Source organism: Drosophila subobscura, chromosome dot, assembly GCF_008121235.1.
Source record: "Drosophila subobscura isolate 14011-0131.10 chromosome dot, UCBerk_Dsub_1.0, whole genome shotgun sequence".
Taxonomy (NCBI): Eukaryota; Metazoa; Arthropoda; class Insecta; order Diptera; family Drosophilidae; genus Drosophila; species Drosophila subobscura.
The window spans coordinates 1034240-1048102 of NC_048535.1; the positions used below are offsets into that span (position 1 = coordinate 1034240).

The 13863-nt window shown below is 41.3% G+C and overlaps 1 protein-coding gene across 3 annotated transcripts; it reads right to left on the reverse strand.

The window, feature by feature from the left end:
• Positions 1 to 95: 95 nt before the first annotated feature.
• On the reverse strand, positions 96 to 9494 carry LOC117902981 (host cell factor). 3 transcript variants are annotated; one of them, XM_034814664.1, is made up of 13 exons: positions 9346 to 9494; positions 8547 to 8965; positions 8142 to 8451; positions 7871 to 8082; positions 7620 to 7808; positions 5988 to 6133; positions 3153 to 4427; positions 1901 to 3085; positions 1601 to 1847; positions 1365 to 1537; positions 1029 to 1298; positions 601 to 964; positions 96 to 533 (listed from the first exon to the last, which is right to left on the reverse strand). In XM_034814664.1, the coding sequence occupies exons 2-13, from the start codon at positions 8863 to 8865 to the stop codon at positions 388 to 390; spliced, it is 4836 nt and encodes a 1611-aa protein (XP_034670555.1). In that variant the 5' UTR covers positions 8866 to 8965; positions 9346 to 9494; the 3' UTR covers positions 96 to 387. The 3 variants fall into 3 exon arrangements, with proteins under 3 accessions (XP_034670555.1, XP_034670552.1, XP_034670553.1); XM_034814661.1 differs by having other exon boundaries at positions 5982 to 6133; XM_034814662.1 differs by having other exon boundaries at positions 5982 to 6133; positions 9416 to 9472.
• Between the last annotated feature and the right edge of the window lie 4369 nt (positions 9495 to 13863).

A 13863-nucleotide genomic window follows, 5' to 3' on the forward strand; every position in this document is an offset into this window, starting at 1 on the left:
GTTCCCAGGCAGGCTTAAATTCAAATATTGAATATAGACTTCCAATGTTATAGGTCGGACAAAAGGAATAGCATTGAAAATTCGTTTTATTTAATTAAAATTTCATTAATTCTCATTTTGTTGTTTTCTTACTCGAAGTTAATGAATGAACATCTTATATATAAAGTTTTTAGGATCTATACGCATCAGAAGGTATATATTCACACCGACGACAACGTTCTTATCGATACATCAAATATATATAGTATATATATATATACATATTTGAAATGGGTTCGATTTTAATTTTATTTTTTTGCGGCGGTGGCAGTTGTATTACTGTAAATCTTAATGATGACATATCCCTAAATTTCTACTACTATATATATACTATAGCTAAATATATGATCAATCTTGCATGCCCCCGCTACGCCCTCGCTTTTGCGGCGAACAGTACGAATTTGCCGAGCTGCCACTGCCACTGAAAGTCTTGTCCTGAGCACGCTTTAAACTTGGCGCGTTGGCGGGCGTCTGTAGTTTAGTTGTCGCAGGATCTACAAAAAGTTTAAATTAATCATTTTTATTGGACATTTTAAAATAAAACTGAAAATGTGTAATTACCCTGCAGCCACCTAACTTGCGTCGCTGGTCCATAACCCTTTTGGTTGCGCGCTGCAATTCGGAATATAATAGCCGGCTTATTCGAGCAATCCACATGAGCGTTGGAAAGCGAGGCGTTCGGAACTGTGCACTGATTGGCGGCACCTACGTATACTCGCACGAAAGCCAGTTGTGGCGACGCTAGCGCCTTGTCCTTGGTCGTGGGCTTTACTGCAAGGTATACGGAGTACTCGACTATCTCCTTTGTTTTCTGTGCCGGAGGCGGCTCCCATGTTAAATGAGCACCCTCCTTAACGTCCTTCGAAATCTTTATTGCCGATGGGGCACCTGGGAAGCCGGGCAAACAAGTTTTAAAACTGGAAATCTGTAAATAGATAAATGTGGTAGCAGATAAAACTATAAATTTAAACACCTAAATTAAATCAAACCTCTCCCCATTCGCCGCGACCACATGAATTTATAGCAGCCAAACGAAAGCGATAGGCTGTTCCAGGATCTAAGCTTATGCGTGGATATTGATTAAAGTCCGGCAAGTTGTCGACATCTAAGCTTTCGAGAAAAGTATCGTTGAAATACTTTGAGTCAATATAGCTGGTAACTGTATGCGAGAGGTCTTTGAATACCCCCACTGTTTGCCATTTCTCGTTTTCGTCCTGCGAGGTGTTTTGCACTGCAACGGCGATGGCATTTTGTTGATCCTAAAAAAACAGACAATATAAAATAATATAGGGGGATTGCTTTAAGGAACTGTTTAAGCTACAAACATTGGTTTGTGGATTGTCAGCAGTCGCAATTGCTATCTGTGCTACTGAGCCGCTTCCCGATCGTTCCAACACACTTTTAACCGCTTGAATAGTGTTCACCGAAGCGGTTGCATCTGCCGTTTCTGCTTGCATCACAGCGGCTGAGGCTAATGCCTCCAAATGTGAGCCATCCACTATAACAGGAAAATAACACGAATATCAATGCAGTTCCCGGTCATACCCGAAAGGAAACAAACCATTTTGGTGTTGATGAGGCTTATGAGGCATGGCCATGGGCTTTGATCCTGTACTAAAATCGCCGTCTGTATCTCGAGTCCCATCGTCTCCCGCACCACGAGTAGTGGAGATGGCCGGATCTTTACCGACTACTCCGCTCCCCAAAACTAAAGCCTCCCCAGCTTTTATGTTTGTTAGTATAGTGGCGGCTTCAGTCTCGGACGTTGTCGGCCTGCTGCAGGTACTGTCCGAGGATGAAGGCTTGGCCTTTGAAAATAACAAAAGTAATATACATCAGGACATCAGAAAACACAACTTACCATAAACTCAATGCAATTCATCTTCTCTTCCCCGGATTGAGCGCTATTAACACTTTCGGTGATTTCTGCTGGAGTTTCCCTGGCATCAGTAGTGCTGCTGACGCCGGTTGTATCTTCAACAATGCCCACTTGGTGATCAGTTAGCCTTTGATTGTTATCGCTTGAGCCACTTGAAGATAACGTGCCTTCAGAATGGCCTGATGTTGAAGTTGACGTTGATGTGGCATTGTCTTCATTTACACCCTCTTCAGATCGCGCTTTGGCTTCAGGTGTAGGATGTTTTTGTAGTAGATCGCCAGCACCATCCAACTGCTCTATTATATCGTCCATAGGATCCGTTTCCCCTATTTTCACAATCGGAATGCTCTTTTCGGCGACGGCGGCCTTCTGTACCTGCACCTGTGCCGACTGTACAATCTTGGCTGGCACGCTCTTGGTCGCCAAAGTTAGGGCACGGGAATTACCACCGGAATTAAAAATGTTAACGAAGCTTTTTCTGGCGCTAAGTGTGGTGGTAGAACCAACGGTTGTCGCACTTGTCCCCGGCAAAACCACTAGTTTGTTTGAGTTACTGCTAGATCCAGCAATTCCAGCAATTCCAGCATTCGTGCTCATTACCGTGACTGGTTTGCCGCCTATAAATAGAGCCGTCTTTTGCTGTAGAGGAGAGCTACTCAGTTTTTGTCCAGTTGCTACTGATCCAGGTGCTGATGAAATGTTGCGTATCATTTTGACACCACTCTGGTTGGAAATCATGGCTCGTTGCCCACCAACCGCCTGCAATGTACTAGTGGTGGTCGACGTGGAGCCCACTATGCTAACTATGCTTGTCCCCGTTCCTGTCCCGGCTGTGCTCATCACAGTGCTGGCAGGAACGGTTCGCAGACTGCCGCCCGTGGTGACAATAATGATCTGCTGGTTGCCCAGCTGCGTCCCTTGCTTGTTTGTTATAACAAAAGCAGGCTTTCCGCCCATTACATTTGGCGTAACCTTTCCCATTTGCAGAATGTTTGAATTCTTCATGATCAATTTGCCACCACTGGCCATTGCGTGGGGCGAAACAAGCTTCAGTACGTTGCCAGATACAATAGATTTATGTTGCTGGCTGCCAGGCGTAGTCGGTCCTACTACTGGTGAAACTGTTGTGCCAGCCGGAGACGATGACTTTTGCTGTCCAGAAGATATCTTAAGGAAAAAGCATTTCAGTTACGTTTATGCTTAGCGTTTTATCTGGCGCTTGCCTCACGCTTACCTGAATCTGGGCAGAGGCAGCAGACAACTGCTGATTTGTAATTGAAAGACCCTGTGAAGAAGCGCCTTTGGCTATATTAAAGTTCATCTTCGGCAGCGTCTGTACCGTCATACCGCCACCGCTTGTTTTAACAAACTGCAGCTGCACATTTGGGGCAAGGGTTAGCGGCTTTTGGATGAAGTACTGCTTGCCACCTATTGACGTTGTTGCCTGTCCCGTATGCGGCGATTGAACAGCAGTGCTCGGCAGTGCAGTTTTTATATTAGTTGCGGTGCCTGCTCCAGTGCCATGGGAGGATGCTAGCCGCAGTGTCTGAGATGCAGTAACGCTGGGTACGAGGCGTAGGCTGCCACTTGAAGCCGTAGAGCTAAGCACAACATTCGATGTCATCGCACCAGAGACGCGCACAGACATAGGGTCACCGCCAGATGCTATTGCTACTGCTGCTGTGGTGGTTGAACCTGGCCTTGAAGGGGCTAGACTGGGACGAAACTTTTGCAGCATGCCACTGCTACTACTGGTGGTTGCAGTACTGCTGATTATAGATATCTGCGGTTGTACACCGACCGTTGATGTTGGCAGAGTAAAAGAAGTTCCGGCCACAGCTGTTACAGGCTTCCCTTGAAATTGTGTATTCGTCGATACCGATTGTAACATGTCATTGAATCCTACGCTCGTCAGTACGGAAGCAGATGCTGTCTTAGTCGCAGTTGTTAGTGGCTGCACCACGGCTTCAGAAGAGCTAGCTGGCCCCGGACTCTTTTCTAATTTCAATGAAGCACCGCCAGCTTCGACTAATAATCGAGAGATTGGTTTCATTTGCAATTGTGTGTTTGGCGATGGAGACTGCGAGATGTCAGTGAAACCAAGATTTCCCAATAAAGATGCCGGCTTCGTTGTAGATATGGTTGGCTGAACGGTTGCTTCAGTAGCGCTTGTAGCCCCCGCCGCATGATGGAGCAATGAAATCGGACTCTTTTCGAACTTGAATGAAGCAGCAGGCGCTTCAACTCCACCTGACGGTGTAATTTCGGAGCCATTTGCTGGTGGAGCTACTGTAGACGTTGTTCCATATTGCACCAGACTTTGAGCTGATTGCTTCGAGCTCGTATGTGCTGCTTGCTCAATTTTCTGAATCTGCAACACATAGGCTGCTGCGAAGGTGGTTGCAGTCCAAGACAGCTCAAGAGCATGTGTGGATGCGCGCACTAGTGCCACTTTAACTGCGTAAAGAGGTTTCGCTACCTCCAAATACCAGAGGTCTTTGCAGCAAACCTGTAAATAAGAGTGTATTGAGTTAAATTTCAATTATTATTATCTAAATACCTATTTGTAAAGACCTTTTTTTAAAATCAACATCCCGCAGCTTATATATACATAGATTGTAAATTATCGCTGTTGGGTAAGGATATCAGCTAAGGAACCGTTTCTCGATCTTTATACCAGAACTAGGTCAAACTGGGGCCCATGGGTTCGAGGCCAAGAGTGACTTGTTTGTTTTTACTGTTTTCAAAAGTATTTTTTTCACTTTTTATAAAGAAATCTTTATTTTGCGCGTAGTAACGCTTTGCTTTTCAACCCACCCACTAGGAGCACTGACCAGCAAACTCATGTTTATCTGGTTCACAGAAACTGCATTACCACATTGGCTTCAACCAAGCAGGCCTGTTATTAAAATCAATATCCAACAGCTTATACAGCTTATGCATTTTTTTAATGAAAGTCTTTTTTTAATGCAGTTTCGACGCAGTATTAACCCACGCTCTGGTCCACAAAATATTACCAACAGAAAGTAGTTTTTCAGCACGGACTGAAGTTCTTTGAAAACCAAGAGTTTGATAGTAAAATAACTGATGTGATATGAGGACAAATTACAGTCGACTACCGTCAAAGGGACTATGCCTATAGGATACACCACGTTAAAAAAAAACGAGAAGGGACGTGTGAGACGCTTCTTCTTACAACTTTTATACCCGGCACTCAGTACTACATCTGCACCTTAGCGGTTATTTGTCAAATTTTGCACTTTTTCTTCATCTGTCATCTACATCAACAACACTACTCACGCCAACACGCTCCTTTCGCTCGCCACCCTCCCCTAGAGCAACACACTGCAGAGTCAGGGCAGAGACGCGGGAGAGACGCGGGAGAGACGCGGCAGAGGCAGAGATGTGTCAGAGGCAGAGGTCTCTGCCACTGCGCGAAGCAGAGTGTGAATGAGAGAATGTGCAAAAAACAAATATAAACTGCGGGACGAATGGGTTTGGCCACTGCTAATTAATTTCTTCATTGTGGCCATAATAATGCCCCAATTTGATGATCTGATAGATATGGTCATTCCCTACGGAATGGCGTTTTTAGTTTTCTTTTATCTTCAAAATTGTAGATTTGGGAGGTTTCCGCCCTTTTGCGGTGTGACAGTCTGAGCATGCAGAAAAATTTGGTGGCTCTAGCTTTTATAGTCTCTGAGATCCAGGCGCTCAACAAGACGGTCGGACGGACGGACGGACGGACAGACGGACAGACAGACATGGCTCTATCGACTCGGCTATTGATGCTGATCAAGAATATTTATACTTTATGGGGTCGGAAACGTTTCCTTCTGTGCGTTACATACAACCGTTATCCGCACAAATACAATATACCCTATTTACTCTTCGAGTACCGGGTATAACAAGTGCGCCTTTAACTTTACGTCCATGGTGGTGTGGAAAAGAGCTACAAAGATACAATATACTTTAACACATCTCCTTTCCTTGCTCGTACATAAATATATGTTAACTTCGAAAGCAAATAGTTTCTTAAAAGTTTAACAGGAGAATATCTCACCCTAACCTGGTTGTTCCATGCCTTGCGGTAGCCATCCCGACCCGACCACACATATAGGCGACTTTGGATGCCAACAGCACAGTGGCCGGCACGAGCCCGTGGCACGTTTTCCTCCACAGTGTCCAAGGTGACATTGTCCCAGGTCATAGTGTCTAAATAAATGTAAAAATGTTAAAAATAAAAAAAGGGAAAATAAAACGAGAAAGAATGTTGAGTAGCCTTCAAAACTCTGTGTGCATTATGATTTTTTCGAATTTTAATTTTGTTATACATATATGATCTATGTACATCACTTCACAAACCAACACGCTTTTTTAGCTCGCCCCCTTCCCTAGAGACGCACACTGTACGGGCAAAGACAATATAAGTATAAGTATAAGGATAAGTATAATATAAGTTGACAAGCGTCGAAAAACCTACCCCCTACCTATGTACATATTTATAAGAGCGTAGTTTTTTTTCTGTGTTCGTATTTAATTTTTTTCGTGATATGTATTACTTGAAATAATAAATCATCACTTATTTTCTGTAAATAAAGTTCAGGCAGGCTGCTTACACGTACATACATATGTACATACTTATGCATGTATGTATGCATACTTACTTCAACAAAATATGCTTATTGACATGACACACGATGCATACCCTACTGGCTTTTACTCACAGGTGAAGTCTTGAATGAACCACTTTAAACAAACCTATACCTGCAAGCAGATCTAGAATACGTGTGCACACATACATCCAGGCAGAAATATTCGTGTGCAAAAAAATCGTATGGCATTATCCATCTTATACTTCTATTGTCTTTGTCTATTATCGAGGAAGTGTGCGAACGAGAGAAAATTAGCAAAGAATAAACAAAGCTCTTGGATGGGTGGGGGTAGGCACTTCAAATTATTTTCTCCCTTCTGGCTATAATAATAATCCAATGTGACCCTTAGTCCGGGATCTGATGTCTGTGTGATGACCCCCATCCGCCTCCACAAAGATCGAAAATCTGAAGAAGTTACGTAGATCGGTTCATTATCAAGCCAGAATCAAGAATATCACTTGAAATGGCTACTTCCTTTAGTTAAGACTAACGACTAGTTTTAGAATGTTACGCAGAGTTACAGAATGAAATTTTACGATATTTACATGTAGATGGACAATGGTTTTTAAACCATTAGATGTAGCGCGTACTTTTTTTCATATGTAGCTTATGATAATTGCAGCTATAAAACGGATCTTAGCTTTAGCTTACCGTCTCGGATTGAATGCTTTCAAATTCATTTTTGAGCAGTATTTGTTCCAAAATGTGCTACACAAATCAGTCAAAATCAAAAAAATTATATCCTGCTTCTTTGTATTTTTTGTGTTTAGGTGAATTAATTTGGCAACGTTTAGAGAATCGTTCTCAATATATATGTACATATTCACAAATATATTTGGATAAACAGTTGAGCAAAAATTGTTGGACCCATTCACGCTTACTAACACTTACTAAAAATATGCCTAAAACTGAGACGTTTACCTATACCAATCTTTCTTCATATTTGTTTACCTTTTACAAGCCTTAATCAATACTGGTATAAACACTCCCACAAACAAACATACATAAGAATGCATATGGTATGTGCATATGGTATTTTTACGTACCCAAATCAAGGACGGCAAGCGTGTTTGTACATTTCCATTCGCGCTCCGTTGTCGACTTCGAATCATTGATTACCAAGGGAACCCATCCTCCAAAAACATACATTTTGTTGGCAATCATTGTTGAGCTATGTAATGAGCGCGGCAGAGGCGCTTGTCCTAGTGTGCGCGGTTTGGACCAAGTCATTGAATCTATAGATTATCGATTCCATGAGAACACTTGGGCTAGTTCTAATAACGTAAAAGAATATTACCAATGTCGAGCAGCCATAAGTCTCCCAAACGACAGCCACTCATTCCTCCGTAAATTAATAGGTTCAATTTTCCAGTGTTTTTACTTGAAAACGAAATCCCGGTGTGGGACTCACGGGGTGGCGGACTGTCGCCGTATGTTTTTGGTATAATCCATTTACCATTGTGACTGTGAACTCCTCGTGTGTCCAGTATGTATAAATCATTCAAGTATCTGGTCAAATACAAAAATATTTTTTACACAGTCCACAGGCTATTGAAACTATTATTTACTTAGGAATATTGTTTTTTGGGTCGTCTGATTCATTTGCAAGGCCACCAAAAAGAAAAATCTTTTCGCCAACCATTGTAAAACTGTGCCCCAAGCGTGGACAAGGTGACACGCCGTTGTCCGGAGATTCAGGGTACATTTTTCTCCACTCCCACTTGGTCGCTTGGAGTTCATAAAGTTCGTTTGAGTACTTTCCGTATTCAATCATCCCACCGAAAACAAACATCCGAGTTCCCTCAACAACAAAACCATAAGCAGCGCATCCATTGGGAACATCTCCTTTGAGTACTGGAACGTACCATTGATTCGTAACTGCAATGTGATATCATAGAAACGATACGAAAGGATTTAGTGAGAAAATGCTTTAATACATATCGTTGTAAACTATGTTAGCAGACTCAAAATACCTGTGTTGTAAACATGCAATTCGTCAACAATTCCTTCATTTCCACCGCCAAAGACAACCATAAGCTCCTTTATGTTTATGGCACGATGCCCGTGTCTCGGTCGCGGCTGCGGTCCTGTAGGATTGAGAACACGTTTCCAACGAAAGCCGGACAAGTTGGTGGCTACACTGCTTTCTCCTAAACTTTCCTCTGTATCCATATCATTGGATTTTTGCCCCTCCGAATGCAAAATCTGATCCTTGCTCAGATCTTCGGATGCAGCTGATATAGCTGTAGCTATTCCTCCTTTCGTTGGCCCAGCGAAATCTGAACTCTCCATGTTGTCGTGTTATTTTAAACTGTACACTAGATAATTCCAATAATGTTAAATTGAAACGAATCCAGGATACATTCTTGTTCATAAAAAACCGCGAATACACCTGAAAATAATCCAAAATATATGCATTTTATTTTATGACCTGCAGTGTGACCGTGCAGTTCCATTCCAGAAAATTGCGGAGTTTTTCGGCAATTGTTAAAAATACCGCGGTTTACAGTTTTACATTTTCACATCGTTTATATTGATGTTTGACTACCTAGCAAACAAAAGCAAGCTGCCATGAAATGGGCACACCTAGGTAGGTGTTTTTCCAGACTAAAAATACCAAAATATTTTATATACAGCGAAAGCAACTATATGCGATACAATTTAATTGCACCTGGCAATGCTGCAAATGAACGCTTCACACTTGGCTGTTCATATTTTTTGAGCGAACACTGTTTACATATCATGCTGAATTTTTCAATTATAGTCTCTTACCGAGTTCTTAATTCCAAAGATGGTAGTAATTCATTGCTTAATTCAATAGAAAAAAATAGACCTCACTCACTTCACCGAATGTGCAAAAAAGCCGAACTACAATACACCATACAACCATACAACGAAGTACTAGGGATGTGTATATTTTAGATATATCGGTATTTCAAAAAATATATTTCCGTCAAAAATATCGCTTTATCAGTTTGACTACTTTGCATAAATTTCCATGGTATTTTTTTGAACTAACTTAAGCCTAGTACTCAGATAACTCAGAAAAAAAACTTGCTAGCAAAATTTGCAATATATTTTGCGAGCAGCAGAATGTGACCAGAGGTGAAAACCGCATTCCGCACGGTTACACTGCTTAGGCAGCTGTGTTGTTTTGTTTACCTTTTTAAAAATGTGTGAAAATTGAATAAAAGGGTAATAAAACAATGAATGCAAAATGGATCCATGCTGGAGATTATTTTAGTGGGACTGGCGGCTCTTCCATGACCGGAGGCAACTTTGATTAAACCCATATCTGCAGGAAAGAAACCAGGACGGTCGTTGTCCATACATTTGAGTATTATAAATCATATAAATATGTGTTCATTTATGGAAACCCATGAAACGATACCCTTTGCATATTCCGCAGTTTGAAAATATGACAGAGAATTTGCATATGGCTGGGAATAACATCTGCAGACTTATTCGGTTGGTGGAGCATCTAGGCCGTGCCAAGGAATATGTGCGCCCGTGGCAAAGTTGTAAATCGGCGCCTCCAAGCACCCTTCCTATTCAAAATTGGATAGTTTCGAGCCCAGATTGTCGCCATCGCCCCTTGGCACGACCCTGTGGAGCAGTACTTGGTCCCAAAAGGAAAACAACTTCAAACATTTTGTTAACAGCCCAGCCGGGTCTGTGTCTTGGCAACATAAAGATACTGGCGTTTAAATAAGTTAAACAAATTTAAAATGCAAATAAATTCAATATAATCTCATTAATCTATAATAATTGTTTCCTTTTTTGCCGTTTGATGGCCTTAAGCTCGTTTAGAAGCACGGTGGTCATTTATCTTTCAACTTCAGCTGCATTATGGCCTCCATTTGATTGAGACTTTACTCTGTGTTTGCTAGGTACCCTCTCGGAATATAAAACAAATCTTTATTTTTCGAGCTGCTAGCAACATACCAACGAATACTATCGATACCACAAAATACTATCGTCTGATTTTCTAGATTTTTTCGGCCTGTATTTTTGTCGATCTGAGTACTGCCTGGCGAACAGCCGCTATAAAGTAACTTGTGCGCACAACATCTTATCGGTTCCATACGAATATCATCCCTGATTTTTTTTGCGACCCCTTTTTTTCGATTTGAGTACTAGGCTTTAACAGTGTCTACTTTGGTGGGACACTTTCTGTCGCAAGAACATTTAGCGCATCTGAGTACTGGGCTTAAGTCGAGATTTTAGTGTTTTTTTTTTATCAAGTTAGCTTTCCTTTAACTGTCAGTTTAAAAAATAAAGTAATATTAGTCAGTGTGTTTCTTATTTTATACCCGGTACTCGAAGATTAAATAGGGTATATTGTATATGTGTGGAAAATATGTAACACACGGAAGGTAGCGTTTCCGACCCCACAAAGTATATACTTATATTCTTGATCAGCATCAATAGCCGAGTCGATATAGCCATGTCTGTCTGTCCGTCCGTCTTGTTGAGCGCCTGGATCTCAGAGACTATAAAAGCTAGAGCCACCCAGTTTTGCATTCAGATGGCTGTATGCTCACACTGTTACAAGTGTATTTCAAAATTTCGCCCCCTTCCGCCCTCGCAAATTGCGAAAGTATGCGAAATTTTGAAGAAAAAAAAAAAACGCCATTCGGTAGGGGAAGACCATATCTATCAGATCACCGAATTAGTGTCAGATTGGGTCATTATTATAGCAAGAATGAAGAAATTATTTTGCATTGGCAAAACCCACCCTGTCCAGCACCTTTTTTATTTTTCGCACATTCTTGCATTCACACTCTGCTTCGTGTAGTGTGCGGCGCAGGGGGAGGGGGCGAGCTAAAAGAGCCTGTTGGCGTGAGAAGTGATGATGTAGCTGACAGATGTAGAAAAAATTTTAAATTTAAAAAAACCCCTAAGGTACAGATGTACTACTGAGTACCGGGTATAAAAGTTTTGACGCGTAAAAAGCTTCTCGCACGTCCTTTCTCGATCTTTATCAGTGTATATTTTGTGAGATCTACATATGTATATATGTGATTGAGCTCCTCTCCTCTCACTGTGGTTTGGTCTTTTTTGGATCAAACTTTCGTCTGTTTTCTAAGTATTTTTATGAATAGGGTCAAATTTTTTTCTGAGATACACTGAACATTGCCAGACGCAATGGGGCCCAGATGGACCGTCGAACAAATCATGTAACATTGATGCGAAATAGTAGAGTACAAAGAACAGGTGAAGGTAATGCATGTCTCATTTGCAGGAATCTCAATCACAAGAGGTACGTAATTAGCAAAATGAGCAAAGACAATTCGGACGGAGAAAAGGGCGCCGGTACTTCATTGACACTCTCAGAGAAAATGTCTGACAACGCCAACAAGTACATAGAGCATTTACACCCGCTATCTTTCTTCGTATCGCATTCCACTACCAGCCAGATATTACGCTAATCAGAAAGTTTTGATTATTGCTATGGGTAAAGGATGTCTCCATTGTCATTCGCTCAAATATAATCCTGAGAAAATGGTATGTGGTGAGCATCAGAAAAAGTGCAACTGACTGAAGTTGAGACACCGCCGTGTTCAATTAATGCTCCCGTTCAATTTGGAGCATCGTTCGAGACTCCTTGCTTACGACGTTCGGAAAGACTATCGTTTGATCTGCTAGTGACTAAAATGCTGCCTTATAACTCGCATCACTTCTAGTGTGGCCCTTTTGCAATTGCCCGCCAGATTCCGATCACTCAGAAAAAGTCAATAATATTGCTGCAAATGGTCAACAATACAATGCCACATTTAACGAGGAGGAACGTTGTGAGAAGCGTCGTACTCGTCCCAACTTTTATCCCCGGTTCTTACTCAGTATACACATAGTCATATGTACAACTAAACAAATATTTATAAAGACCCCAGCTTATATGAATGGCTGCAACAACTTGATTATTTTTGAAAATTACTGCTGTTCCTCCAAGGATGTCGGATAAGGAACCGCTTCTCGATCCTTATACCAGATCAAATTATGATACTGACGTTTATTTCCTACTGAACAAAACCTGGAATATGCCCACCGAAATCAAATTAAAGTATGGCTTAGGGTGATAGGCCGACACTCCACAGTCTAGGGGCCGTGTGATCAAAACCCAGGGGACCGGGGGACCGGGGACCGACTTACAAATTATTTTTGTTTTCTTTTTCATTTTTTCAAAACGGGTTTTTTCACTAATGAAATCTTTATCTAACGCCCACTAAAGCTGCATTTAGACGAAGAGTCTGAATCGCAGATTCATGTTTATGTGTTATGCTTACAATCTCATTTCACGCATACAATCGCATTGATTCACAGAATTTCAAATCGATTTAGATATGTATTTGTGCAAAGTAATGCGCTCGGAGCTACGTCTCGACATGCTATATGTACAGTTGCGGCGAAAATAATAGCACCGCGTGGTACAACAGTCTTTATTGTTTAACAAAATTGTTTCTATTCAACATTTTTTGCACTCTGAAGTAATATAAAGTAGGTTGAGATGTCTCCTATCTGAGAGAAGTGTCCTTACTCTTACAACTTTGGCGGCTCTCAATAATTTAGGCAATTTTTCGAAAAAGAAGCGAAATTGAACGGCAACAAAAATAGCACCAAAATTTGTATTTCATAAAAACTTGTACTTTTCCGAGCTTTTTGATATATTATGTTTTTAATTGATATAATATCCGGTTGCTTGAGTCGTTTGTAAACAGACAGTTACAAAATATTAGTTGTTTTGGGTCGTCGAAAGCACTTTAGGGAAGAAAAAAGCCAGAGGATCAAAACTTTAACTACAGAAGAAGAAAGCTATCCTTATGTTCGAAAAATAGTAGGTTCCTCATCTAAAATGATTCGTATTGCTTTAAAACATGTATCCAACAAGAAACTCGTGAACGAATTGGCGCAATATCCACATTTCGGTTGAAAATGCTGGTTTCTGAGTGCAAGAGGGGTCCTTTAAAGCCGGCCACAGAGCTTAAAATGGATCTTAAAAAATTTCCAAAGATAAGCAAAGCTAGATTAAGCTTAAAATAATATAAAATAAGTTTTCGAAGTCTGAGGAAAAATCCAGTTTAGCAAGGGCACCATGGGGCAAAGTAAATACAAGGTAAAAAAAACACTGGAGTTGGCCAAAATATATGTCTCGCTCGTTTTGCCCTCAGCTATGATCCACGATTCATGCCAAATGATTCAACGTGTAAACAAAGCGTGATTCCTCCATGAAAGCTCTACGCGATTCAGACTCAGCGTCTAAAACAACCTTAACGCTTTTCTTTGCCGCAC

Coding starts and splice junctions, on each gene's coding strand:
- LOC117902981 (XM_034814661.1), bottom strand. CDS start 8,865: ATGGAGAGTTCAGATTTCGCTGGGCCAACGAAAGGAGGAATAGCTACA. Junction 4,428..5,981: donor CATGGAACAACCAGGTTAGG/GTGAGATATTCT, acceptor TCTTATTTACAG/GTTTGCTGCAAAGACCTCTG. Junction 3,086..3,152: donor CTGCCTCTGCCCAGATTCAG/GTAAGCGTGAGG, acceptor TTTTTCCTTAAG/ATATCTTCTGGACAGCAAAA.